Source organism: Lipophrys pholis, assembly GCF_963383615.2.
Source record: "Lipophrys pholis genome assembly, chromosome: 12".
In the NCBI taxonomy this organism is placed as follows: Eukaryota; Metazoa; Chordata; class Actinopteri; order Blenniiformes; family Blenniidae; genus Lipophrys; species Lipophrys pholis.
This window is the reverse complement of record NC_137641.1, coordinates 26,104,865-26,130,936: the sequence shown is the minus strand read 5'-3', so window position 1 is coordinate 26,130,936 and position 26,072 is coordinate 26,104,865. Positions and strand designations below refer to the sequence as shown.

The following is a 26,072-nucleotide window of genomic DNA, read 5'->3' as shown; positions in this document are numbered from 1 at the left end:
TCCTTTTTCGGTATGAGGATGTGGTTCTCTGTCAACTTGAACCAGTTAGACGGCTGACTCCGGATAGAACAAAAGGGTGATGCCAGCCTTCTCACCAATGGAAAAAAAACAAACAAACAAAAAAAAAAACTTTGAAAGAAGACATTGTTCCAATCGGGCAAACAGAGTAGATAAAAAATGTTCTGTTGAGATCACCTATACTATGTTCCAATGTCTCCTTAACCAAGCCCTTCTCTAGTTTAGCTATATCAACTGAACAGTTTGGGCTGATTCTTTCTAACCTCCGGCCGGTCTGTCTGGTTTCCTATTCATCTCACTTCTGTGTCACGTGTTGGAATTATCAAGGCTGAGTACCCACTTCCAGAAACATTTGTGCACGAATTGACAAATGAACAATAACATTGCTTTCTGATCACCTCCAGCGTGAGAGTCGTTAGATGTAAAGTTTCTGCAAAGCACGGTTTAACATCTGTGGATGACGCAGTGAGATCAAAAGCATTTTGTGTGTTTTGACCGTTTTGTCTTAAGCGTAAGAAGCACCTTCTCGACTCCGATTTGTTGTTTTGTTGATCCAGCGTCACATTTAAATCTCACAATAAACTTGTTATAGATTCGCTGCGTTAAGGAAATACTCAATTCAGTGACGGTATTTATTCGAAACTGGAATACCAGGACGAGTGTGTGGCGTCTCATCTGCCGTGTGCCAAAACTATGCAGGTGATTAAAAAAACAAACAGAAAAAAAACACATCCGAGCTTCCTCTTTGTAAATCTCGAAATGTCTGTCAGCACGCATGAACCTGTTTGTTAACGAATCATAGAAAGGGAAATATTTGTTTTAATAATAAAAAAAAAAACAACCTCTGTTGTTCTCCACATAAGGGCGAAGAATGATGAGAACATTTTTCCTAACACTCTAATGTTGTTTACATAAATAGAAATGGCTATTTTCAGTATCAACACAGTAAAATAAATAAATAAATCCATAAATAATGTAAAATATGCTTATTTTTTGTGTGATTAAATTCATTGTGAAACATTAAACACATCTTAGTGCACCAAATAATATAGATTACCTGAGGATTAAAGGCTAAACTGGTGGTCACTGGAATGTGGAATAACTGGTTTAATTTTAATCAGAAGATATAATAGAATACACGTATCTACGCTTCCTTCAACAATCTAAAAAGTCACTTTTACCCTCGTATAGCATGTCTGCTTTGTTGTCAACTGTTTATTTGCTTGTATGAAGCAGAATAGCTCCGCACCCTAACTTGCAATATGAGCAAGTCACATTTATTTGAAGTATATATTGATGTGGTCTGATTTCTATGCATTTATAGCATGAACACATCAGTCAAAACTTGTTTTTAATCAATAAAAGTTTAACTTAAATTGATTGTTTTTTTTTTTTTTAAATCCTTTCCATCAAAGCTAATCATAATCTTTTGAGAACATGAGTTACAAATCAAATTTTCAGGGAAAACCCTCAGTTAACATAGCATAACATATAAAAAGTATATATAAAATAGTGCAACAATTCAACAAGATAGAGACTTGTTTGTCCCAACATATTCTAAAACAAGCCTGAATTGAGGTGTAAATATAGCATCTTTCATTGTGAACTATAAAGTTGACTTTATATATATATATATATATATATATATATATATACTCATGCTATTCATCTTCGATGTCCAAGTTGGGCTTGTCTCACTCAACACACTGACTGAGGCGTTCACCCGGAAAACGTCACAGATCAGCACAGAGATGAATGACGATTACCGGTGCTGCACAATTCACCCAAAATAAGAGCCCGACTACAATTACTATTCACTTCTTCAAAGCATATTACAGTTATTAGTTACTCTAAATGACCACTTTGAATCCATTTTCCCATTCAGGAGTGTCTTAATAATGCACATGGCCAGTATACTGTTGTGGCATTATGATGCTGCGCGGTGGTGTAATAGTTAACATTCTCACCTCACAGTGAAAAATCCCCGGTTCAGGTCCACTTGGTGGCATTTTCATGAGGAGTCAAAGCTCACAGTTGGTTCAGTGGTCACGAAAAGAACATTTCAGGAGCGCTGCACCTTTTCAACTGTTTCCTTATAAGACAAACATAATACGGATCAAGTCAACTAAAATACCCCAAACTGCATTAGTAATCAGTTACTAAAGTTTTGCTGCTTATGGAAAATAACAAAAAACAAGCATACATTAGCCTGACCTAACTAGCATTTGTTTGAGCTGCAGGAGAACATGCAAGTCCACATACTGGACCCACAGATTTGAACCAGGAACTTTATTTATTGCTTCAGATCAGGGGTGTCTAACACATTCTCGTTCACATTTAGTGCACAATTACCACAACGCCACAATGACCTTAAAACTCAAAGTTTTTGTTTGTTGTGGGGCAGAGATTTCGTTACCAAAATATCAATATTTTTGCAAAACAAAATAATTACTACAGAAAATGACTCGAACAACATAAAGCCAATTTTAATGAAACCTTCTGGTGCCAAAATCCAGTGAAATGACCAAAATTCTCCCGTAGCTGTTGCACTATGCATATTTTTTACAAACTCACGCTCACAGCACGGCTTTAATGTTAACTTGGTAGCTGGCTTTATCATCTCTGGTCTCAGTCTTGTCGTGTCCATTACTGTTAATTATCTGTTATCTATTATATGTAAAAAAAAAAAAAAAAAAAAAAGCCTTTTGTTTAACACCCCTGCTTTAAAGTGACATCGCTCGCTTCTGTACCCACAATGCTCCTCCGCAAAGTCGACTTTATATCAATGTCCTGTCAATTGAACTATTTATTATCCTCAATCAGACATGCCTGCTCCAGGTGTGGCACCATGGTGTCTTCTTCCTATTCCGTGTCTGTTGCTTTCATTCTGTGCTGATCTGCTATCTAATAAGAATGACAGTGCAGTACAGAGCCGTAGCTTTGGAATGCAGACATGGGTGGAGTATAGACATCGCCCATATCGACGTTGCGCAAATGCATATTGAAAGCAACACCTGCACAGGATGAAACAAACTGTGGTCGTCATAAAATGTGTAGCTATTTCACAACGATGCTTACAAGGTGAAATAGATCTTTATCTGAGTGATTTTCAGAATGAGATCAACTTAAAGCAGCGTTTAACCCGTTTCACTGGTTCCTGGAAAACAAAGGCAGAGGCCGAGATTATCTGTTGGTTCTCGTGAAACCATGAAACGCTCTTTAAATCAACACAGGCAAAAGTGATAATCCACAATAAAACTAATTGTCTCCAACTCATCACTGTTCAAAAAAAGGACAGCTACTTCTATTTCCTCTGAGACACAAGAAGCTGAAGGCAATATGTCATATTTCATGTTTTGAATGGCATTGAGATCTTACAGTTGGGAATATTTCTTTGTGGCACCACGACTGCACAATAAATTCTTTACAAATGGCTGCTGGCAGGATTGATTTGACAAACCAGTTTCATTTCTCAGAAGGCGCACTTTTTTTTCTTCTTTTTTTTTTTTGTCTTTCATATCCCTGTTTACTTGTTAACCGTCTTCTTTGTTAGTTGCACCAGTGCTGTTCTTTAAAGATTTGGGTCTCTGGTGTTCATGCAATCAGAACAAATCAAAGAAGGAAACATCCGAAGCCACCGCTAAATTCTGCTAATGGTATTCACTCTGAGAGACACATGACAATCTTAGCATTATCATTGGAACGGCAATTAAAACAGTTTCTGGCTCTCAGTAATGTGGAATTTAGACATTTTTAGAAAAACCAACCATTTGCACTTATCGCCACTCCGAGCTGAAACGGGTGCAACACATTTAATTGCATGTGACAGCGAGACAGGAAACAACACAGCAGGTGATAATCACAGTAATCACCTTCGCTGCATGCAAGGCATAGCTTTCCAGTTCATGTAACGTGTTAAATGTGTGGCAGAGCTCTATTTTCGGGCCGGGTCGTCACTGCGTCGAATTACTGCCATACTTTGGGATATGCGACAGCCGTGTTGCACAAGTTACGGCGATTTGGCGCATTTTGGATTAATTTTAAAACAGAATATGAGAACAAAAGGGCTCAGCCTCTCTCTTTGTTAACTTGTTCCACTTCAAATGCTCAATGAATAACCTTCACTGAACTTGTTGCTCAAGAATCCAATGTGATTTCCTCTGAAAGTAAACAACACCGGTGGACATGCTTTTGTTCGGATTGCAATTTATGTCAAGGTGTGTGTGAGACACAGACCACACCTACGTCAGTTGTGAGACATGCTCACAGGATCTTTGCCTTGATTTTTATTGCACATTTGGTTGAAACCGAAATCTTTAGAATGAATGCAAAAATAGACTGCCAATATTTGTCTTGACCCTCTTTTTGGTCTGAATACTAGACGTTGACGAGAGCGCTCCTCTGCATGCTGGCGTTTCAGTAGTTTGCCACACAGTGGAGCTGTGACTCAAGCTTTCATGCTACTCTGCCTCCACTCAAATATAAATGACTGGAGCATACAATATGCAATATGTTCAATCTTAAATCAAACTCCCATACCCATGTTTTTTTTTTCTTTTCATTAATACTGTACCTCTTTAAATATTGTCAGCGATCTGAGGTAGGAAACAAAGAAATGTGTCAGCCATGCAGATGGAACTCATTAATCTTGCAGCTTATGTTTGTGATTTTGTTCTATATCAACAGATAAGTCTTTTTTTTTCTTTTTCTTTTTCTTTTTTCCTATTCCTGCGACATGTTACAGCCCCAGCATGCATCGAGAACCGACGCCACCATTCGAGAAATGAAGAAAATATTTAGAGTAGCTCTGTATTTCTGCTGTTTCAAATCAGCAGAGCTTGTCGTGTTTGTAATGGAACTTTTCCCACTGATAACATGGTTGAACCCTTGCTTTTGTTATGCTGTGACATCTTTTAAAAAAGCCAAATCAAAACGCCGCCGCCCGCCCGGCTCCTCTTCTAATAGTCGGCGGGGAATGTAAATTAAAATTTCAGTGGCAAATGGTCAGATCGACACTGGATATGTTTGGTGAGCTGCTGCAAAGGTCATGCCAAAGAGGGACTCCAAATGTCAAACAGCCGTCTCTGAAGTTGAAGCCATTGTCGGCTGTGATGGATTGATATTCTTTTCCAGACTCTAAAAATGTCATTACTGATGTTTTGATGCAGGATTTTCTTTTTTTTTTCTTTCTTTTTTTTAAACTGATAACTATAATTGAGCTTAGATGAATGTTTGTTGGAGACAGTTAGTGATTGACACTTTGCATGCGTGTCAACACCTGAGTACATATTATCACAGATTTTGGCACTAAAAATGGTGGAGGAACAGACACTTAGTTCCGGGTCGAGGTTTAGATTGGATGGACGGATGAGGGAATGCATCATTATAAAGTGATACTGTATACGTATTTCTGTGTGTTTACCTGCATTATGGGAATCTAAATCTATTAACTCACTCACATTGTGGGGACAAGACGAGCCAACAATGAGGAAAATCCTTATATTTTAAGGTTAGACCATAATCAGGGGGTCGTGTCAAGGTTGGAGTGTCTCTGCAGGATATTATTATTATAACAGCACTAACTTTATTTATATAGCACCTTCAAAAACAACGTTGGGCCAGTGCATTCGGAAGAAAGTCAATGAAATGTCCCCTGAAGTTATGAAACATGACATGTTTCATCAGCCATTACAAAGACCTGTTGAAAATAAGGGAACAAATATCAGGTGTACATAACTGCCTCACAGGCCACTGCTGCCTGCAGTGATGACTCTGATTGTGCCTCTTTGTCAATACCAACATTATTGCTACCTCTTGCCTTTGTTTTCCAAGTTATCATTGTTGATTTCCTTCTTTTACCCTCTGGAAAAAAAAAAAAAAGAAGTGGTATACTCATGGTATTGGAACATTATGTTAATTCAGAGTGGCGCCCTCTGGTGGATTGAATTCCAAATGCCCGTTCCAAAACATTGGACACGTTCACATATTTGTTTTCTTCCACATGCAGAGCATAAATTGGTTTAGAGGTAAGCCTCTGGATTAGGAAAATAGTAGTTTTGACTAAGGTTAGTGAATGTCTGATGAAGGAGATTATTGTAAGGTCCCCTGCAGTGATGAAAACACAACTGTGAGTGTTATTTTGAGTAAATACCGCTGACCTTTGTTGCCCTTGGTGCCCTTTTAAACCAAGATCAAATTCCTAACAGAGAAAACCACCTGAGACACTACAAACTAAAAGGGTATATTAACAGTTTGGAGGGCATTTCCAATTTGCTAAATGTCACTATTTGCATGCTACTGAATCTCTAAGGGTAGTTCTGCTCAACAACTACTTGAATTTATGAGGGTTTTCATTTGAAGGGGGCATCAGCATCTTCCTGGTTGTTTTTTTTTTCTTTTCTTGGCGACACTATCTGTTGTGGTTTGCCTAATCAGAATGATGATAGGGTCCATCAATAATACATAAATGATCCACAACACAGACAAAATTTGAAACGTGAGGTTATGATGACAAAGAGCCACCTCAAGTAAATCTTTCATTTGGCTGACAACTTGCAGAAGGGCGTGGAGTTGGATGAAACGTCAAGACTTGGCAACAATACCCGCATTCTTTATTGAAGTAGAAGCACATACAATTGTGTGAGAAAATACTTTGGAAGTCAATATTCCAGTTTAGTTTCTTTGCTTTGTGAGAGTGAAAATAAGAAATTATAGAAATAGTAATAACCTAGCTGATCTTTATCTTAAACACTCTGGAATCTATTGTAAATCTTTATTTCGGAGGGACTTTAAAGAAGGAAACAGGGCGCCTTGCAAGCATTTACCCATGATGCAACTCGGTCACTCTTGACAAATAGCGCTCACTGTCGCGTCGATTCATCATCTGAGGAGTTTAGATGAAATAAACCCGTTTTAACAATGTAAGTGGGTAGAAAGTGCAGATAATTGTGTTCTCATGTGGAGAGGAAAAGTACAACACCGGAAAAAAGAAATGCTCAAGATAAAGCCCAGACACCTGAATAATCTACTTGAGTACATTACCGAAGTATGAATACTTTATAAACGTTAGTTAACTAAAGCAACCCATTGGAGCGTTTCTTTAGTTCATACAGGCTTCATGACAAAGTCTGCTTTTAGTAACCTCAACAGTATTCCTAGAGTTTCTCTGAAAGCCAGAGAAGCAGCCAAGTTGGCTTTTTTCTTTTTAACTCAAACCAGCTTCACTATTGTGATGCACTTCTCTTGATCGCTCCCAAAAAAACAAAAAACAAAAACCAACTTATTGTACAGCTTCTTTTGAGCTCTGAATGCTGACCAGCACATTACCCCAGAGTAAAGCACACAAAGACTGTCTACATGTCAGGTTTGTATTTGATTTTAATTTGGTCCCGCCTTAAACATATTGCCATTTAATTTTTTTTAAAGGAACACATTGAATCACATGCTTGCATTGCATCAGGCAGCCTGACCCCTCAGGTCCTCTGGCGTGACTGTTAGTCCTCCCAAAGTGCAGCGGCCAAAACCAATGATGAGGCATCTTTCAGGTTTTATGCTGCAGTGAACATTTAGCCTGCGGATTCAGACGACAGCCGGGAGTGTTAAAACCTTTACACGGAGAAAAAAAAACCCAACAACCTAAAACCTACGTCTTCAGCTTGGCCTTTAAATAAGAAGCACTGTAGATTGATCTGTTTCGCTTTATTCTAATTAAAAGTTTTCAGTCTCTCATTTTCCTTCTAGGTTTGTTTTTTTTATTTGTTCCTTTTTCTTTGTCTTTGGTATTACATTATATTTTTCATTATTTTCATCTCCGCTCCGCCTTTGGAAAACTATTTTGATGTAGCTTTTATTACAACTGATTTAATAAACTGCTTCTAAGTTTTCCCTCTTCATAATGGCTTGTCTTTAATGTTTTATTGTTCCCACGAGTTGCCTTATTGTCCCGTCACTCATCTTTAAAGCACCTTGAACCGCAGAAAAACTACAAATCATACTTGATTGAATTATTTTGAGCAAGCTTCAGCCGCTCGCTACTCAGAAGGGCTAACACTTAGAATTGCTTTTCTAAAAAAAGGATTTTTGTCAATATCAAATTTTCCACAAATTGTTCCAGAGAAGTTTGTGTAATTTTTCTGAGCCTCTGAGGGATAAGTGCTAATAGTCTGCTTCACTGATTTCTGTCATTGTGTCCTCCTATGATGCTAATTTAACTTTTTTTTGTGTGTAATTTCTTGACTTAATGGCTGCCAAAAGGCTCCATGGACACGACTTGTGCTGAAAAAGTAGAATTCCAAAAGGTCTCTGGAGGATTCAGTCCGGGATGAAACTGGTAAATCTTTAGCTTTTGGCCAGATTTGATCTTCTTGCAGTTTGTAGGAGCAGATTGTGATATTGATCTTGACAAACTGGGCCACACAATGAGGGTTGTGCTAATGTTGGCAAGCACATGTAAAAGCAACTCTATAATATATATATTATTATTATTTATAAAGACATTTTAAAGTGTCATTCAATGTGAGCTAATCTGGTTTATTCTAGTTGATCAAAGTTGGTATTCCTCACAGAATTATGCCTTGGTTCAGTTAAAGCCACTAAAAATAGTTCATCGTGCTAACTGAGGCCACATTCACACATAGCCTGGTATTTACCAAAATGAATATTTTCCCCTGTACATTTTCTAAAATACATCGTTCATACCAGGTGGTTTTCCAATTTTTTTTTTATTAATTCGCTCAAACCATATTGCATTGTTTTTAGAGCAATGATTGTAAACACAAGTCGCACAAAGAAGATGTCGATGACGCTTCTGTCGCACACTGTGACGTTAAACCCCGTCTCAAATCTCAAGTTTGGTTGGAGTTTTCAGATATAATTGTTTTTGGTGACTTGTAGCTTTGTTTACGTGTGAAGGAAAGGCCCGAACGCATTGAAATACGCACCGTTCTCCCTCGTTTTCATTGTTTAAATTGGACCTTATTGTGAAGTGAATCTAATTTTACAATTTACCACAGTAACTCTCTCCGTCTCAAAAATCAAAGTCAGTTCAAGCCATTTTAGCTTTCAGTAATACGGTCAGATATGGCAAAGTAGGTGTGGGAATGCTTTTGTAATGACTGATTTTATTAATCTAATGTCATTAATCAGCATTTCATAATAGCGCTGTAAGCTTTCAAGGTAATCAAAGTCAAAGGGAAAACATTGTAGACTTCATTTTAAAAATAATCCTGGCCAATGGACATCCTTTTTCTTTTAGTTTTTTGGTATTGATGCAACTTATATAAATACTTTGTATCATATATTAGATCATATATAGCATTTAAATTTTTTTATTTTTTTTTCTAAAACTAACTATACGTTGATTACAGTTAGGGAACACAACTATTTTCTTGCTTTTAGACAAAGGTTTTGACATAAAATGTCATCTTACAGCTCCCATTAATACCAGATGTTACAAAGTAGGTCTGGAAATATTCTTTAACAATACCTTTGTGTTAAAATTCTCCATTTCCACAAGTGTTCTACAGTGGTTAAACTAGAAATGATATTTACTCAGACTTTTGAAAACATATGTTCTCATGGGAAAATAGAAATTTTGCTGTGTTCTTTGAGCTATTGTTTGCATTTTCCAGATTTTTAGAAGTGAAAATGAGTTCTTGCGCATCTAAAATGTGTCTTGCCATGCAAAAAAAACTTGGCTTGTATTCCTTAAGCTGCATTTTAGCTGAATAGTGTTGATTGATTATTAAAAACAGCTAATTCCATGTACTCTTTTTTAAATTGAGGATGAATAAATTCCAAAAAGTTGTATACAGTAGGGCTACATTTAGATGGGTTTTTTTTCTTATTCATGACACAGTTTTGACAAATGTGACCTAAAGCAATATGTGATTTATATTCTGAAAAAATCTGAGCCCAGTTTAATTTTGAGTTGGCCGAACTGGTAAAATAGTCCCATAATGACATTTACATTTATTCTTTAAGGTTTTTCTTTGTTGTGGTGCAAAGTATACGTGAGGAAAATGTCTATATTGTTGCAAAGCCACACAATTCTTATGGAGAATGACTACAATCTCAACATAAAGCCAATTTTAATGAAACCCTCTGGTGCAAAACACAGTGAAATGTCAAAAATAAAAAGATTCTCTTATGGCTGTTGCATTATGCATGTTTTTATAAACTCACCCTGACAACATGACTTTGAGGCTAGTTTGATAGCAACCAAATAGCTCACTTTCATGGCCGCATCGCCAATGTCTGAGCTCTGGCCTCAGTGTTGTGTTGTGTCTGCTACTCTTAGGAAATGTGAATTGCCCCCAGCCTTGAGGTGAACTGGGTACCGTCATAAGACTTCATGATGATAATTCCATTGATTGTTACCACCCAGTAAAGCCTGGTAAAGAGAGTCAAACTATTCAAAGGTGTCTCTATATGAAAATACACCTGGGTGCTGTTTTAGGGTGAGCAACTGGTTAATAACAAACCACTTTTAGAATATGTAACCATCAGACTACACGTGTAACGACCTCGTTAGGCAAAATGACATGATAGTCATTAGCAACAACGGTTTCACACCAATGTATCTTCTCAATACGCCAGAATTGGCAGCCTGTCTAACAAATGTGCTGATTTATAATGTGCGTCTGTCTCAGCAAAAAATAAATGTCTTCCGCTGAGGAACTCTGCAGAAGTGGCATGCATCCTCGCAGTAGAAAAAGAAGAGTTTGAATGCTTTTTGATCTGATGTTGATTTGAAGGTTTCTTCCCACAAAAAGGAACCTTTCAAGTACAGTTTCAGCTTAAACTGTCTCTTGTGTTGCTTTAGTCTGCGAGTTGAGATGTTTGGAGGGTTTTTTTCTGTTCGACGTGCAGCACCAGGGAAATAGTTTGCGCTTCGAAATGAAAGCGCTCGTTGAAATTGTGTGAAAACAAATGCGGGAACATGTGTCCTCCGAGAAAACGGTCCTAGTGTGTGATGCGATGACACGAGGACGAACGTCTCCACCATCACTGATTAAAAACATTTAGGTTAGCAATAAAATGTTTTTGAAAAGAGAAAAATTCAGCTCTTGTATCTTTAAGAGTGGAAAGGTTGAACCTTTCCTCCTCTTCCTTCGACATCTCTTTCGCTTCTCCTTCTAGATTCCATCCAATCATTAGCTGGTAAATCAGCACACCCACCACTGCACCCAGGTGGGCACGAAGAACCAGGAGGCATTTGCTCTGCAAGAGAAAATGTAGGAAGAAAAAAAAAAAATGGGTTTCCATAAAATTGGCAAATGAACTAATGGAGAAGTGGCGCCACAAGTCCTAACAATTCAAACCAGTGTCAACACCTATACTCAAATACTTGACAAGGAGGCCTCCAGTTGCTTTTGGTCCAAAGGTCACAAAACAGCAGCATTATAGCTTTTTTTTCTTTTTTAATCTATAGTGATGTCTAAATTTTTAAACAAATAATCCATATAAGGTGTGCAAAGAAAAGGAAGAAGTAGTGAACATTTGAAGGGTTAAAAAAAAACACACATTTGAGCAGCATCCTGGGAAATCTAGTTGTTTTCAGAAATTGACTCATCAAGGCCCAAAAAAAGTCAATAAGTCATCAGTGTATATCTGCTTCTGCCCATTGACAGGTGTTTTAATATGTCTCTTGTGAGTCCCCCAACTTCATGAAAGTGCAAAAAATACAAATTGCTGGAGAAACCTTTCATACTTTTCCCAATATAATGGTTCTAGTTGTTTGGTCTCTTATAAAAGAGAACCATCCTATCCGTGGACGGATAGATAGATGGATAGACATTAGAGTCTAACAGAGAGGGTTTTGATGCCCAAAAAAGGTTTACAGTGAGCTCACAGAACTTGGACATGGAGGAATCTAGACTACCCAGATAAAACTCGTACAGGCAAGGGATAAACATGCAGAGCTGCCAGGTTCGAGTGCTTCTCTTTTCACCACTGTACGACACCATAAAGGAAAAACTGATATCGGGCTTTAACTAAAGAACATTCAGTTCTTACTAATATCCTTCTTATGTGTTTTGATGTAAAATTCCCTCATACGATATTATGCCATCAAAAATATTTTATTTTTGACTGGCATGTGTCTCAGCTTGTCAGACAGCCCGTGCACTTCTGTCCCTTTGGGCATAAATTTAAAAGCTCCAGTAATTGACAATTGACAAACTCAGACTGAATCTTAATCGCAACCACTGAGACACCCAAGAGGTGGTGTCACTCATTGTCCACATTGTCACAAATCGACCATTGAGCTGCTGTTGTACTCACGTGAAAACCTCCAAACCCCAGCCCGCAAAGCCTGTGAAGAGGCGTGGTCCTAAAATCTCTGGCTGGGTTGACGGCGTAGCCAGAGCTGTAGTCCATCGACAGGCTGACGACGAACACAACCGAGCCGACAGCGGCGGCCTGCAGACCTGGATGAACTGGACTGTTGCACCTGTCAATAATGGCCAGAATGCACATGATGGATGCAGCCGTTCCAGTAGTCTGAGAAACAATGACATGATTTTTTTTTTTTTTTTTGGGCGGGTGAATTATTTTCATCAGAAAGTCACCACCAGATAAGGCAGGAAGAAGGTTGTAAAAGAGAGATTGAGGGCAGATGGGCGTTGAGGTGTTTGCCTGGTTACATCACTATTTGACAGCTTCTCAGGTCTACCCACATGGTGGATCTGCTCCAGATTGTTCTACATGCTGCGACATGTCCACCAGTGCAACAGCAGCAGCTCTCGCTTGTCTCTGTCTGTCTGTCTTGTTTTTTTGGGTTGTTTTGGCTGTTGTTTATGTGAGAGAAATCAAAACTGAGGAGTGTATCTTAGTGGATCATGCACATCTTAAAAAACTGAGCAAAAAGATGCCAATAGGAGCAAATGCTGCTTCAGAACTGCATGCAGGCTTCACTTATTTTAAACACTTTATCAGTCTAGTACTGGAACGCATATGATTTTCATTAAAACTACATAGGCTGTCATTAAAACAGTTGTTAAAATGTTGCGTGTCAGTCATATGTCTAGTCTTAATTAATTGGCAAATTTCAAGATCCTCATACAGAATTAAGTGCAACTGCTGTTGAATATATATGAAAGTTCTTTTACAGTTCAATGTTCATATAGGAGTATGAGTGTAAAATACATTTTACTTATTTATACAGCCATATTCCCTTTCTTTTATACATAAACTAGCAACGCTGCCTTATAAAAAAGGTCATGTACCATTTGCCTATACTGCCCGTTTATCTAATATAGCGTGTTTCAGTATTTCAGGGAATATGAGTATTGGCTGCATTATCATATAATTATTGCCTGCCCTGTGAGCTCCTGATTAAATCTTGGCGAGCCTCACGAGGCTCGCTATTTTTTGTGGAGCGCAATTAGATTTGTGATATCATGCTGAAAACGCAGCGCCGTGCACGAGTTACAGTGACCTCAACAATCTTTGCAAATCTATGTGGCACCGAGGTAGCTGCCTGTAGAGTATGGACAGTGACGCAAAATAATTCATGTGTGCTATTTGTGCTTACCAGAGACGCTGGCAGAGTTTGTATCTACCGGGAGGTGTTCTGCTTTACAGTTTGCAGAGGTTAATACTTGGGGAGCAAAAATAAAGGCACTGTTACCTGATCAAAGAATCCATTAATCAGGGTAAGATGTTTGGCTGGGTATGTGGCAAATATCCCAGCTGTGGCATTCTTCCCCACCACAATGAGCTGCCCCTGGCCAAAGTCCCATAATGCATCTGGTTGGAAAAGAATCATGTGCAAATTGCTTCAATCTTTTTTTTTTTCCCCTTTCCCCTAAATGGATTTTCTCTTTAAAAAAGTGTTTTAGCAGGCCGTGATTGTAGGAACAAAGTTGATGATTTAAATTCCCCTTCAGACAGTTGCCGTTAATTACATTTGAACCTCTATTTTTGTAAACTGCACGTCGTTTGGGAGGAAGAAATGTTCCATTCCCACCACAAAAATGTCCAGGTACCAATCAAACCAGAGTTTTCGAATTGCAGATGCGGCTTATGTTCCACAGAAACATTGATGGCTCAGGTCCTTTGAGGCAATGGAGCTTCCATTACAACAGTGAGACTTTTGCATATATATGCCCAGGGAAAAACAACGCAATCATGCAAAGGTCAGGGAAAACATGCACAAGCCATGGAGCTGTGTGCATTTATTTGACAAATGATGTACACTCTGCTGCTCTCAAGTCCATGAATGCATGTATGAAGAACATGGCCTTCTGCTCAGAGCACACGCTGTCCTCCACCGCCAGTCCAACATGCTCACGATCTGGAGATGCGCAAAGTCTGTATATGTTTTGAAGCTTCTCCATATGTTGTCTGCAATTCCATTCAAGGTATATTCATTTTTGGTTGCACTGAAAACAAAACAGAAAAGCCCAATCTTTCACATGGTGGTCACTTTGGTGAACCTACTCATTTCTATCTTCCAGTTTTGTACAAACCGGAAATGGACTTCACTTATTGAGCAAATGGCACCACGATGCGCTTTACACTGCAGGTCACATTCACACACAGATGGCGACAGTTTCAATGCAGATCGCTTTACCGCAGGGGATCGAACCTTGAGATCAACCTTATGATTGGAAAACCACCCACTCTACCAACGTAGCCAGCTACATTGGGGGAATACGGCGCAATTTCTTCAAGCGGCTGATGAGTTATAGGAGCATCATTTAAAGTTTTTTATTGAAACACAATATATTCTATATTTTTTTTATTTTATCCTTTATACCTTTTAATAATAAGCCAGACCATATTTAGTCCTCCATAGTCAACCTGCAGGATGTAGTAAGGATGCCAAATGGATTATTTCATTGTTTTAAATTTGTCTTCATATCAATACTATTCTCAATTAAAGCATTCAGTTTCATAGTGTTATGTTGTTGTTTTTTTAATAGTAATTGCTACTTCTGCCCTTGTCTTATTTATGTGACGCATTTGTTCTCGATAATCAAAAAGAATTCTGGGAAATGTAGTTTTGTTTCAATTATTTGATTTCACACTTGGATTAGCTCCATATAAACACCAGAAAAGCAGGTTTTGGGGCTGTGGCAGAGATTTTCAAAGAAAAGCCATTAACTTAACTGACTGATGAACACAACGTTCCTCTTTTTTAATTAGCATTGAGGATTTAAACTAACAGCAATTTGACCGTTATGGGTTGGAAAACTTGTTCCAGTAGTCCTTATTCTGCATGTATGACAACATGAGGCCTTCAGGTGCCTTCATCCATTCACTTATACTGTAAATATGTGCGCTGCAGTGTTTACCGATGCGTATTTTGAGATTTCAGACACATTTTGTGTGCTGATTTATTTTAGATTGCTTGCTACAGGTTGTCTGAAGCTGTTCATGTTTTATAGTCGGTGGTGGCCGCTACTGGATAAATTGCTTGATCTAAATGTAAATCTGTATAGTTCAAACAAAAGGTTCGCACATGATCAGCACATTATGAAAAAAGTGTTTCATACGACTTGCTTGTGTCGATTTTAATTAGGAAATGTGGCAAAGTGATGCTAAAGCAGCTGATGGTGAGAGTCATGGGTACAAAATGTGAAAAATAATTACTGAGTGATCAATTTGCATTAATTATGCTTGAATGGCAAGACTTCCTTTTGTCACTAAAAAATAAAACACAATGAAACACACAGTTCAGACATGTTCCCATCTGTCTTTACCCCTCTGTAACTTCAGAGTGAAAATCCGAAAAAGCCTCATTATCTCTGACACCTCTCACAATGAGCTCAGTGAATAAGAACTTTGGTTAGGCAAGTGGTTGGTTGTCGGGTTAGCCTGCTGGAAATGAAGGCAAATCAGTTGAATATCTGAATCAGAATGCATAGATATGCTGTGTTTCAGTTGCTGCAGAACTCTAGGAACACCCCAAACTTTCAGCTTTTCAGTTTCTCCCAAAAAAACTCCTTACTGTACTCACTGTTTTCTTCATCAAAGTAATCACAGGACCTCACGCACAAAGGCAACATTTGAGCAAAACTGCAGGAAAAACACTGTAAAATGTAAAACGAAAAAAGAATTATGTGGTCATAAAAAGACATTTGAAACTATTCTTATAGTCAAATGACACTGTATGCATGCAAGATCCTTGAAGTTCTCAGAGTTCATACTTCCAACTACATCCAAGAAACTTCATAATTACATACATCGATTATATGTATTCACCAAATCCACCAATCTCACTTTAAGCTGATGTCTAATGTTAGCAGTCGTTAATATTGGTGACACCATCAGATGTTGTGTTGTAAAAAAAAACATCAGAACTGAAGACGTTTCCTGGAACAAGTGGATGGAAGCATATTAGTATCTGTATTCAGTTAGTGTCAGCACTGCTTGCAGCTCACAGAGTCCCCAGCTGGGCTTCAGACTTGATTTGGTACTTAAGTTTTCTGAAGGATGGGAAAATGGTCTGTTTTCTCACTTCTAATAAACACAGTGTGTTCACCTTGGTGTATTTGCATTGTTTTTTTAGTTTTTTGCTTTTTGTGTTCAATATCTAAATCTCATCTACGTTTTGGCAGTGGGGGGGGGGGGCCTAATTGAGACCATGTTGATGTGTCAAGGCCGAAGCAGCAACTGTCTCTGCAATCGTTAAATGTTCATGCCGACCTATTGTGGGCCGAGGCAAACCCTCCATTCAAAATTTGTTCTCAAGGTCCAAATATTCATCTACGATCTCGATGGAGTACGGCTGCACCCAGGAAGGCTTCAAGCGTTTGGAGGGGAGAGAACAAAGGGAACTTCTTCCAAGGCTCCCTCCCAAGCAGACACAGCGTGAAGGTCACTGCCGGGTTCAAATGGCCGCCTTTACCATGGGGAACAATTTTAAGAATTTAGCGAGTTCATATACATGAATTTTCAATCAGACTTTGTCATTCACGCGGAGAAAACAAGGCTCTCTGATAACATCCCTTCTTTTCTGAGTGCCAAAGTGGTGCACTGTATATTCAGTAAGTACAATCTCAGTAGTCCTGTTAGGATGGAAGGTCTCAGTGACACAAATTAAATTGGAGGGATGAAAAGATTCAGGGAAGTATGCTTTTTTTTTTTTTTTTTTCCCCTTCCCTAACCTTGAAGGGGTAAGAATGGCTCTGATGGCACACTCATGCGGGTGCCTCTCCTGTATTCACACCTTAATCGTGTCAGGGTTGGAGATATCTAATTATAAGAGCTTACTGTCTCGGCTCCGATGTGTATTAGAAGGGGACAGCCTCATTATAAAGACATTGAAGAAGTGAGCATGAGTGAACTGTGGAAGCCTTTGTAGTGTGGCTGCTTTTGACTGAAGCTACTGGGATTGTGAATTGACTCGCCTCGCTATCCTTTCAATTACAGACCACATAGTTTTCAAGTTGAGGGCTACGGGCACTCTCTCTCTCTCTCTCTCTCTCTCTCTCTCTCTCTCTCTCTCTCTCTCTCTCTCTCTCTGTGTATGTGTGTGTGTGCATGCAAGCTGCTTTTTAAACTTTGTATGCTTGTGTCCACTGCTTGCTGTGCTGCTTCCCCCGCTGCCTCTAATTATCATTCATCTTGCAAACGCATCAGTGTGGTAAATACTGCACTTCAGATAACTGCCAGTTTACCTTTTGCTGATATTTAGTGCCTGTCAAGCCATCAATAATAATGACTCCCTGTTATGCTGATGGAAGTTGAAGAAAAGCTCAGTCTTGTGGAAACACTCTTTGAATGACAGATACTTCATGACAGTGATGCAAATTGACTCCAGCTCAACAAAGTGTGATTTTCACAATATTATTCAAGTTTTCCGCACATTCTCCCCAACTAATATTTCGAATTCTTAAACCCACTTACATTTTGCTGACACCGAGCAATGCCCCTTCATTGTTTTTACTGATAAATGTATGGTTAAAGGAACAACAACATACAGTATTTATTATGAGACGCACACCCTGCTGTGTATAGTACTGCAACTTTTATTAGTTAAATACATATTTGTCTAACCTTATTAACCCCTGAAGTAATAATGTGTTTTTTTTATTATTTGAAGCGTCCACATCACACAAAAACAGTCTAGTAATATAAGTAACCCAGTGCTCTAATGATAAAATATCCTCAGGAGAGTTATAAAATAATAATATAAGTCCCCTCATTACCAGGCTGTAATGACATTTGAAATTAAATAAAGACCTTAAAACAAGCATAAATCAGAGCTGAAAAAAAAACAAGTAAGTAACCGTGAAACTATTCCAAATATCCTGAACTACAACTATACCAAAAATGAGAAATGAAGCACAGTGATGGTGGTCATATATTATGGTTCCAGTTACACAGGTCTTGAATTTATTACAGATATGAAAGCATTAAAGTGGGAGCCATGTTTTTTCACACTTTGGCCAGCAACATTAGAAAATTATTAACTCAATATCAGTGAAGCTCCACCCATCCCTCATTACTTTACTTTACCACAGGAGTGTCAGTCATATGGGGTGAGTACTATGAGGGGTCATCAGAAGGTCCAGGTTGGCCCACAGGAGGACATTTTGTACATATTGAAAAAAACAAAATCAATAAAAGCAACCGTGTCATGGTACGTACACGTCTTCTTTCTTGTGTTGTTTTGAGATGATGGATACATTTACACGTACCCGGGTTTTTACAAAAACTGATTTTTCCCCCTATACGTTTACAAAAAAATCTTCATTGACATGGACCCGAATGGTAGTTAATTTGCTCCGAATCGTTACCCTCATCAACGGCCGTCTCTGGCCAATAGAGTCGTCCTTTCAGCAAACCCTGACAAACTGCTGTTTGGACTTTCTGTACCGGGGATTTTGGTGTTATAGCAAGAGTAGAGCACATGGCACAATACTGAGACCTGTTCAGAGATCAGCGATGCAGCAGTGAAAGCTTCACTGGCAGAATGATTAAAACATCAAATGCATAGTTGAAACAAGCGTCATCTTTCCTTTATTTCATGAAAACAGCGGTTTATGTTTTCATTTTCTGTTCGCATTAGGGATGAAGAATTATATGGCATAATGATCAAATAATCTTCATATTAGGATTAAGCAGTGGCGGCTGGTCAATAGAGGGCGCCAGCTGACATAAGATTAAACCAATCAGCGTTATTTGATGTCCGAGATTTTGGGCGCTTCTTAAATCGCCCCTGGCTCAGTGATTGGCTTAAAGTCAGCTCTGGTTTGTTTCTCGCGTGTTTCTACGAGATGTTGAGACGATGACAACAAGCGGTGAGTCTCTGATTATTAACTGTCACATCTTGTCGAATTTACCGGTTTGAAAGAAGAAATTTGGCAGGTTCAACTTTCTCCAGCATATTTATCTTCAAATGCACACAAACAGAAATGTTTACAGAATTTTGTAAATGTGTCCAGGTTTGTTTTTGTTTATGAATGTTTAGATAGGATCATATTTATTAATGGCTGAAAATCTGAAAGTAAAAAAAAAAAAGCTATTTATTTTACACTTTTCAGGTTTCTTTCAAAGCATTCTAAAACGCTTTGAAAGATGAATTGATGTGTTCTTTGAAAATATACCTGACATACCTTTTGTTTTCTCTAAACTCAGACTAACTGTCATTTCAAGTAAACCAGCCGCAAAACACATTCATTTTCTAAAAGGGACTGATGAAGCTCCAGCTTGTATTTGTTTACAAGTATACTAATAAAATAATCTTCATAAGTGCTCTCTATTCACTAACTGTTCAAAAGAACTATAATGTTTTATCACTGGGGGCGTCTCTCAATCTAAAAAAGGCAAGATTGTTGTGACGTGGTTTATAAACATACTTACTTAAATGAAGTTTACACTGGCTGAAATCGAATAATAATAAAGAGCCCCACCTAAGAAATTTACCACCAGCCGCCACTGGGAGTAAGCATACCGTCTTGGTGAACCGTCCATCGTGTTAACTGCCCGTAGTATTGGTACTTGGTTGGGACAGACAGACAGACAGTAAAAACAACCATCACATACACTCCAATGCAAAAATACAAAAATTGCACAAACCCCTTTGTGGACCACAAGCGTGTGATCTCCATGAGTCATTGTTATCTGCTTTTAATATTCATTATTAGGTCATGCATCGTTTGATTCTAAAATATTCAAACAACACTGATTCTGTGTACATTTAAGGAAGCTGACATGATAGCAAATTGTTCATTATGTTTTACATGTTTGGGATATGCATGAATAAATAAGCATTTCTTCATAGTTTTTGACACAGTAGTGTTATTGTTTAGGGTAGCTGAACCCCGCAGACCTCCATGACAGCTGAAACAGCTGAAGACCACCGAAAATCACCGGAGGCTATGCAACATTTGGATCACCGGGCATTTCTGGACTTCCAGGCGTTGTGGCACTGACCACCGATGTGGAAAATGCGAGTGGTCCGGAGAAGCTTTAACTTTAGCCACACAAAAAAAAAAAGAAAAACAAAAAAAAGAAAAAGAAAAACTCGCCTAAAGGCTCGGCAGTGACTTGTCAAAACAAAATGACAAGAGAGAAGTGATGCCGCAGCGAGGCGGAGGGTTCAGTTTTTATCTGAAGTAGATAAATGTCTCTGGACAAACAAGATCATTGTTGTAGTTTCGTGAGTCCCTCTTTTCTACGTCTCTTGCCTCGGAGATATCAAGTATAAAAAGAATATGAAGTCACACAAAATGTCAGAGGGGAAAGTCGGTTGCTTATTTATATGTCAGCTTACTAGCGAGCTACTTGCTAGCATGTGAGCTATGACATGCCCACAGGGACAAAGGAGAAGTGTTGGGATGGTTTGTTCTCAGTCCTCTTATCAACAAACTTTTCTAACTCCAGCAAAATCCCAGCTATATTACCACGGTAAGGCCGTCAAATTATCAATATTGACCGATGAGGTTTAACGGCTGAAGGTTTTGGAGTCTCCCCAAATTCATTTAACGACTGAAGGTCATTTTTCCATCCAAATCATAAAGTTAGTTAGTTAAACAGAAGCTTTTATATTACTTTAATGTTTTACTTTTTTGTAATGATTGCAAATTAAATGTCAGATCGCCACCTTTTGTAAGATTTTGTTGATTCATTTCTCTTTTCAATATCGCAACTCTTTGCTTTCGTCATGTTTTTACAAAATGTAAGGGGGCAATGTGAGCGCTTTTGTAATTATGAACTGAACTTGCATCCCAGAATACAAACACAACCCCATTACTAACTCTTATTTAGCCTGGCAGAGGAACAGAAAAAATAATCAGCTCACACATGTTTGAGTGTTCAAATCAACCCTGCCACTCATATTTTATTAAGAGAAGTGGACCAGAGGCAGTTAGGGTTTTTTTTGGGACATTTTTTATTCCATTAAGCAAATAACGAGATACAGCAGCCATTGCCACTAATTTGCTTGTTACTATAACATGTATGACATAAGGTTATCATTGTAGTTAAAAGGGCAATGGTATAGTGCATGTTCGGCTTTCTTTGCAGATAGTCTCAGCATGTTAATTTAAAATGGATAGAAATAAGGAAAATAAGAAAAAAGAAAAACAGATAATTTGGAATTCATTGCACAACATAATAATGAGCATCATTCCTAAGGCCATGAGTTTTTCTACATATCATCACCCTGCTGTTTTAGCCTTGCTAATCCACATGATTTAAAATTAGTAACTCATTTTTTCGAAGATTAACACATATTGAATTTGAATGCTTGGATACACAGAGTAAAAATGCCTGTGCTAATTTAACACCCATATTGTTCATTTTAAGTGTCTCTGTGCCCACACTAGCTGGTGTTAAAGTAACATTTCCTGAAGTGTTAAAAGATTGACATCCATTTTTTTGTTGTTGACTTAACACCAGTTATTGTTCATATTCAATGCTACTGGGTGTCGCATTAACATTACAGTGGTGTTGGTGTTAAAATGCAATGTTGAAAATAACACCATCATATTGGTGTTACATTTCCAATACATATAAAAAATATATAAAATGGAATGATTAAGTTTAATCTGAAATCAAAGGAGGAATCAGCAAAATATTGCTTTAACTGTTCGATCAATGACAATAAATTAGTTTTTCACCGTTGCCTGAGTTTTAGTCGCAGTTTATAATGCAGTTAATGTGAAATTGCTGATGCTTTGGCTGGACAACTCCACTAATTTGTTGAGAATTTGTCTTTGGAGCTCAGGAAAGTCATATTTCTTAATAGAACGTTGAAACTCAGCGGCAACAATGCCCAACGTCACAGCCAAACCAAAAGCAAAGTGAACGGTGAGAAATGTGCCGTGGGATCCTAAACTCAGCAGCGTTTGTGCCACCGAACCGCAGCTGAACATCTGCCCCGAGAAAAAAGAAGCACATCAGTCGAAGAACGGCAAGTTGTCGTAATATCAATCACACTTTCTACTTGTGCATATGCTACTGCTCAGAAGTCCAGCGAGACATTTGCTGTTTGGTGGAGACACAGTCTGGAGATGAAGGTGTTTTCTGAGACAGTGGAAGAAAAACTTCTAAGAGAATAATAAAGCCCCACGGTGGCCTGACCCAGAGTCAGGTGTCTGGCGGAGCCTTGCTTTTTCGTCTTATCCTGGGTGTGTCTCCCTGACCTCGGAGGTCATGCGCATGTTATGGGTGGGCTTTGTGAGGGACTATTGATGCGGACAACAATCAGACTCCACCCGCGGAGCAGTCCTCCGCAGAGGGCCACCCCTGACCACCGAGGAGACGGCTTCGCCCGCGGAGCAAAAGGTCTAGTGGAATTAACAGATCAGTCGCAGCCAGGGAGCGAAATAATAAAGGGACAGGCGCTTCGCCGTCGGTGCCCTTTTCTGATATTTGGCTTGCCGGTGGGTTACCAGGAGGTCCACAATGAAAACAGTTTTGCTTTAATTTGAAGGAATTCTTCGGTTTCTTTGTGCGACAGAACAGGTTTTGTTGTGGACCGGCAGATGTTTGCACATGGCCTATTATCAGGAGCAGAAATATAGAGTCTGCGTGATTAAAATGAGAAGGAAAAATATCAAATTAAGTGGATGAAGGTGCTTTAACATTAAAGTTCTTAATCCGTTTGACTCGACAGATATCCACAGCGATTTACCGAGAGGAGTTAAACTTTCTTTACCTTTTATCCACCTCTGTGGAAAAAAAAAAAAAAGGTTGTCTTTGAACATCAAATTAGCCTCGCGGAAGAAACCCAGAGGACATCGCACACACAAAAACAAATTATCAACCACTCAGTCATCAAACAACAACGACTTGCACTTGCATGATAACAAACTCTCCACTTGCAGCACAAACACGGACAAAAAGGGTGTACGATCCCCGGGGGGGGGGCTTTTCAAAAGATCTTTTTTCTTATTCCTCGTGTAGCGAGAAACTGTTAGAAAGCTTCATGTTGTTAGTATAAAGAAATGCCCTTTGCAGCTTGTTAACCATTTATAATTGTGTGTCTGCTCAGTGCTTTATTGACCTCTGAAGAATAATTATAAGATGACTTTTTCTCCTAATTGGCTTGTTGCTTGACATCCTCTTGTGCACCTTTTTTTTTTTTTTTTTTTGCTCGTCTCCAGTTTAGATATTGGCACATGTGCAATATTTGTGTTTTGTTTTGCTTTGTAGACATAATTGGTGTTTAGCAGCTTGATGTCTTACACATCTTACATAATTAAGATTAAGTATTAGATCACTGATGAGTAACCTTATCACTGTGAGGACCACGATACTTTCATTATTACCACCAGAGAACCGTGTTATGATCCAGAGAGTTTATCAGTGTAGGTTAGATGCAAATCCTGATAGCTAATGTACTGAGCAGTACTGAGTATGTAAATTAAATCCATTAAATCAACATGCATGTAATTTGTATTATTCAACTCAAAATATATTCAGGAATATAGTCAGTAAAGATTAATTACGATGGATAGCTAGTTCGAGAGTGGTCATAATGAACTCCCTGCTCCCAATATATAATATAATAACATAATAATATTTATTTATTTTGAGGACTCCCAATGAGCAAGCAACGTCCATAGACGTCCAAGACACATCCATTCGTCCAGACCGTAATCTGGAAGTCTATTTGACAGCCAGAACTAGTTGACAAATGACACATAAAAATTACGAAAATCTAAGATGTTCAGACTCAGTTACAAGGGACAGGCCACAGGCTGTCTGTTAAGTCCAACTGCTTGTATAATTATTGATTTGCCATCAAAATAAGGAAGGAAGTAGATCATGACAGGCAAGAAGGGACAGCATTTGAAGTTTAGTGCAGGCTGGACAATGTCTGAGTTAGGAGCATTTATTGCTTTGGCATTGAACTTTTTAAGTCTCCACGGAGAAACTCACCACTTTGGTAACTTTTTCTCTTGTAAATACAGCTATGTACATGAGTAAATGTTTTATCAGCACTGTCAATTGTCACTATCGATTGTCTCATTGGCACAGTGGTTAGTGCTCTTGCCTCACAGAGAGAAGGTTGTGGGTTAAAATCCTGGAAGTATTTGTGGAGTTTGCTCGAGTTTGCATGGGTTTCCTCTGGGTAACCTGGTTTCCTCCCACATTCCAAAAACATGCATGTTATTGTGATTGGTAATGCTAAATTGCTAAGTGTGTGTGTGTGTCCTGTGATAGACTGAAGACCTGTCCTCATTCATTTGAAACATATTTGTATTGACCTCCACATGACGTCCAGACAAGATATCCGGACAACGTCGAAGAAAAAAAGTATAAAAAACTTTAATTCCCTCTGAGGACATCTTCTGGATGTTTAGAGATGACGTCTTATAGACGTGTTTTGGACCACTTTTTGCTCAGAGGGTTGGCTCATGGGGTGAGGATGCCTGCGACCTGCGGGTTACTAGATACCAATTGGACAAAATAACTTCAAAGAGAGACGAAACTATCACCAAGAGGCATAAAATAAAGTATTGGGAGACAAGGAAGGAATGAAAACTATGCGAACTGACCTGAAAGAGATCCAAAAACACCTGAAAGAGATAGAGAGTGAACTGAAATTGATGCCGAAGGACCTGAACGTGATGCGGGAAGACCTGATAGTGATGCAGAAGGACGATGATACAGAAAGACCTGGGAGTAGTAGTTGAAAGAATTGAAAGTGATGTTGAAGGACCTGAAAGTGACACTGATGACCACAAAATGACAATAGATATATAAAACAATTGCTGAAACAATATATCAACGCCAAGAGGCACAAAAGAAGTGTTAGATGTCACTAAATGCCCACAAAATGAACAAAATGTCCACAAGGAAACGGAACACCAATGATTGCAAAATTACCTCAAAAAGACATGATGTGGCCACAAAAAGAGATATAAATTGATTACAGGTGGTAATTTCTAATTTGGTGTCCTTTCGCCAGAGTTATGCAGCAACTGAAGAAAGATTTAACTTTTCGTGATGATATAAGTGAATGTCTCAGAGAGCTCTTACGCTGAAAGCTAAGTCCGATTCAGATATTCTTTTTCTAAGTAGAACAAAAACCTAAACATGCTGCGAATATACTTGATTTAATGGAATCATATTATCTCCCTAAAGTCCCCTGCTTCCAGTTGAGAATTTAGATACCAACTGCTGTACAGTGGATTTAATTGATTTTTATTCATGGAGCTAATCCACTCTGCACCCTGCAGAAGTGATGCAAAAATACTCCTTACTCACCACCAAAATGAGGGTTCCCAGGCATTCTGCCAGGGCCTGCCAGAGGAGCACACGCCGGATGCGAAAGGTCGCTGCCAGTTTCTCTAAAATTTGTTTTTGTCTTCTCATGATTGCGGTTATTAGAATATTTTTCTCGAGGTAGGCTCTGCGGTATCACAATTATTGTGTGTCAGTGAGTGAGCATCAGCATTTAAGGCTGTCCTGAGGATCCCTCCCTAAGAGACAAATAACATTTTTTTTTTTTTAAATGTTCCTTTCTATGCCACTCCGACACACATTTCCACACTTCCTGTCCACACAATTCTGCGGGAATAAACCTCTGCTTGGACTTATTTTTGATTTTCACACATCTGACGGTCACAATCAGAAGTAGTTTGTAT

The 26,072-nt window shown here is 38.6% G+C and overlaps 2 protein-coding genes across 3 annotated transcripts in view; one reads left to right on the top strand and one right to left on the bottom strand.

Moving 5' to 3' along the window:
* LOC308117818 (rhotekin-like) overlaps positions 1 to 26,072 on the top strand; it is a 60,282-nt gene that overhangs the window by 31,778 nt on the left and 2,432 nt on the right. The window lies entirely within an intron of this gene.
* On the bottom strand, positions 11,184 to 25,800 carry LOC308117853 (aquaporin-3-like; the record flags this gene model as incomplete). The annotated part of the gene is given in 7 exon segments (XM_080477002.1): positions 11,184 to 11,238; positions 12,301 to 12,353; positions 12,355 to 12,519; positions 13,649 to 13,767; positions 16,736 to 16,867; positions 22,226 to 22,349; positions 25,693 to 25,800. Coding segments are annotated over 7 exon segments (756 nt in total).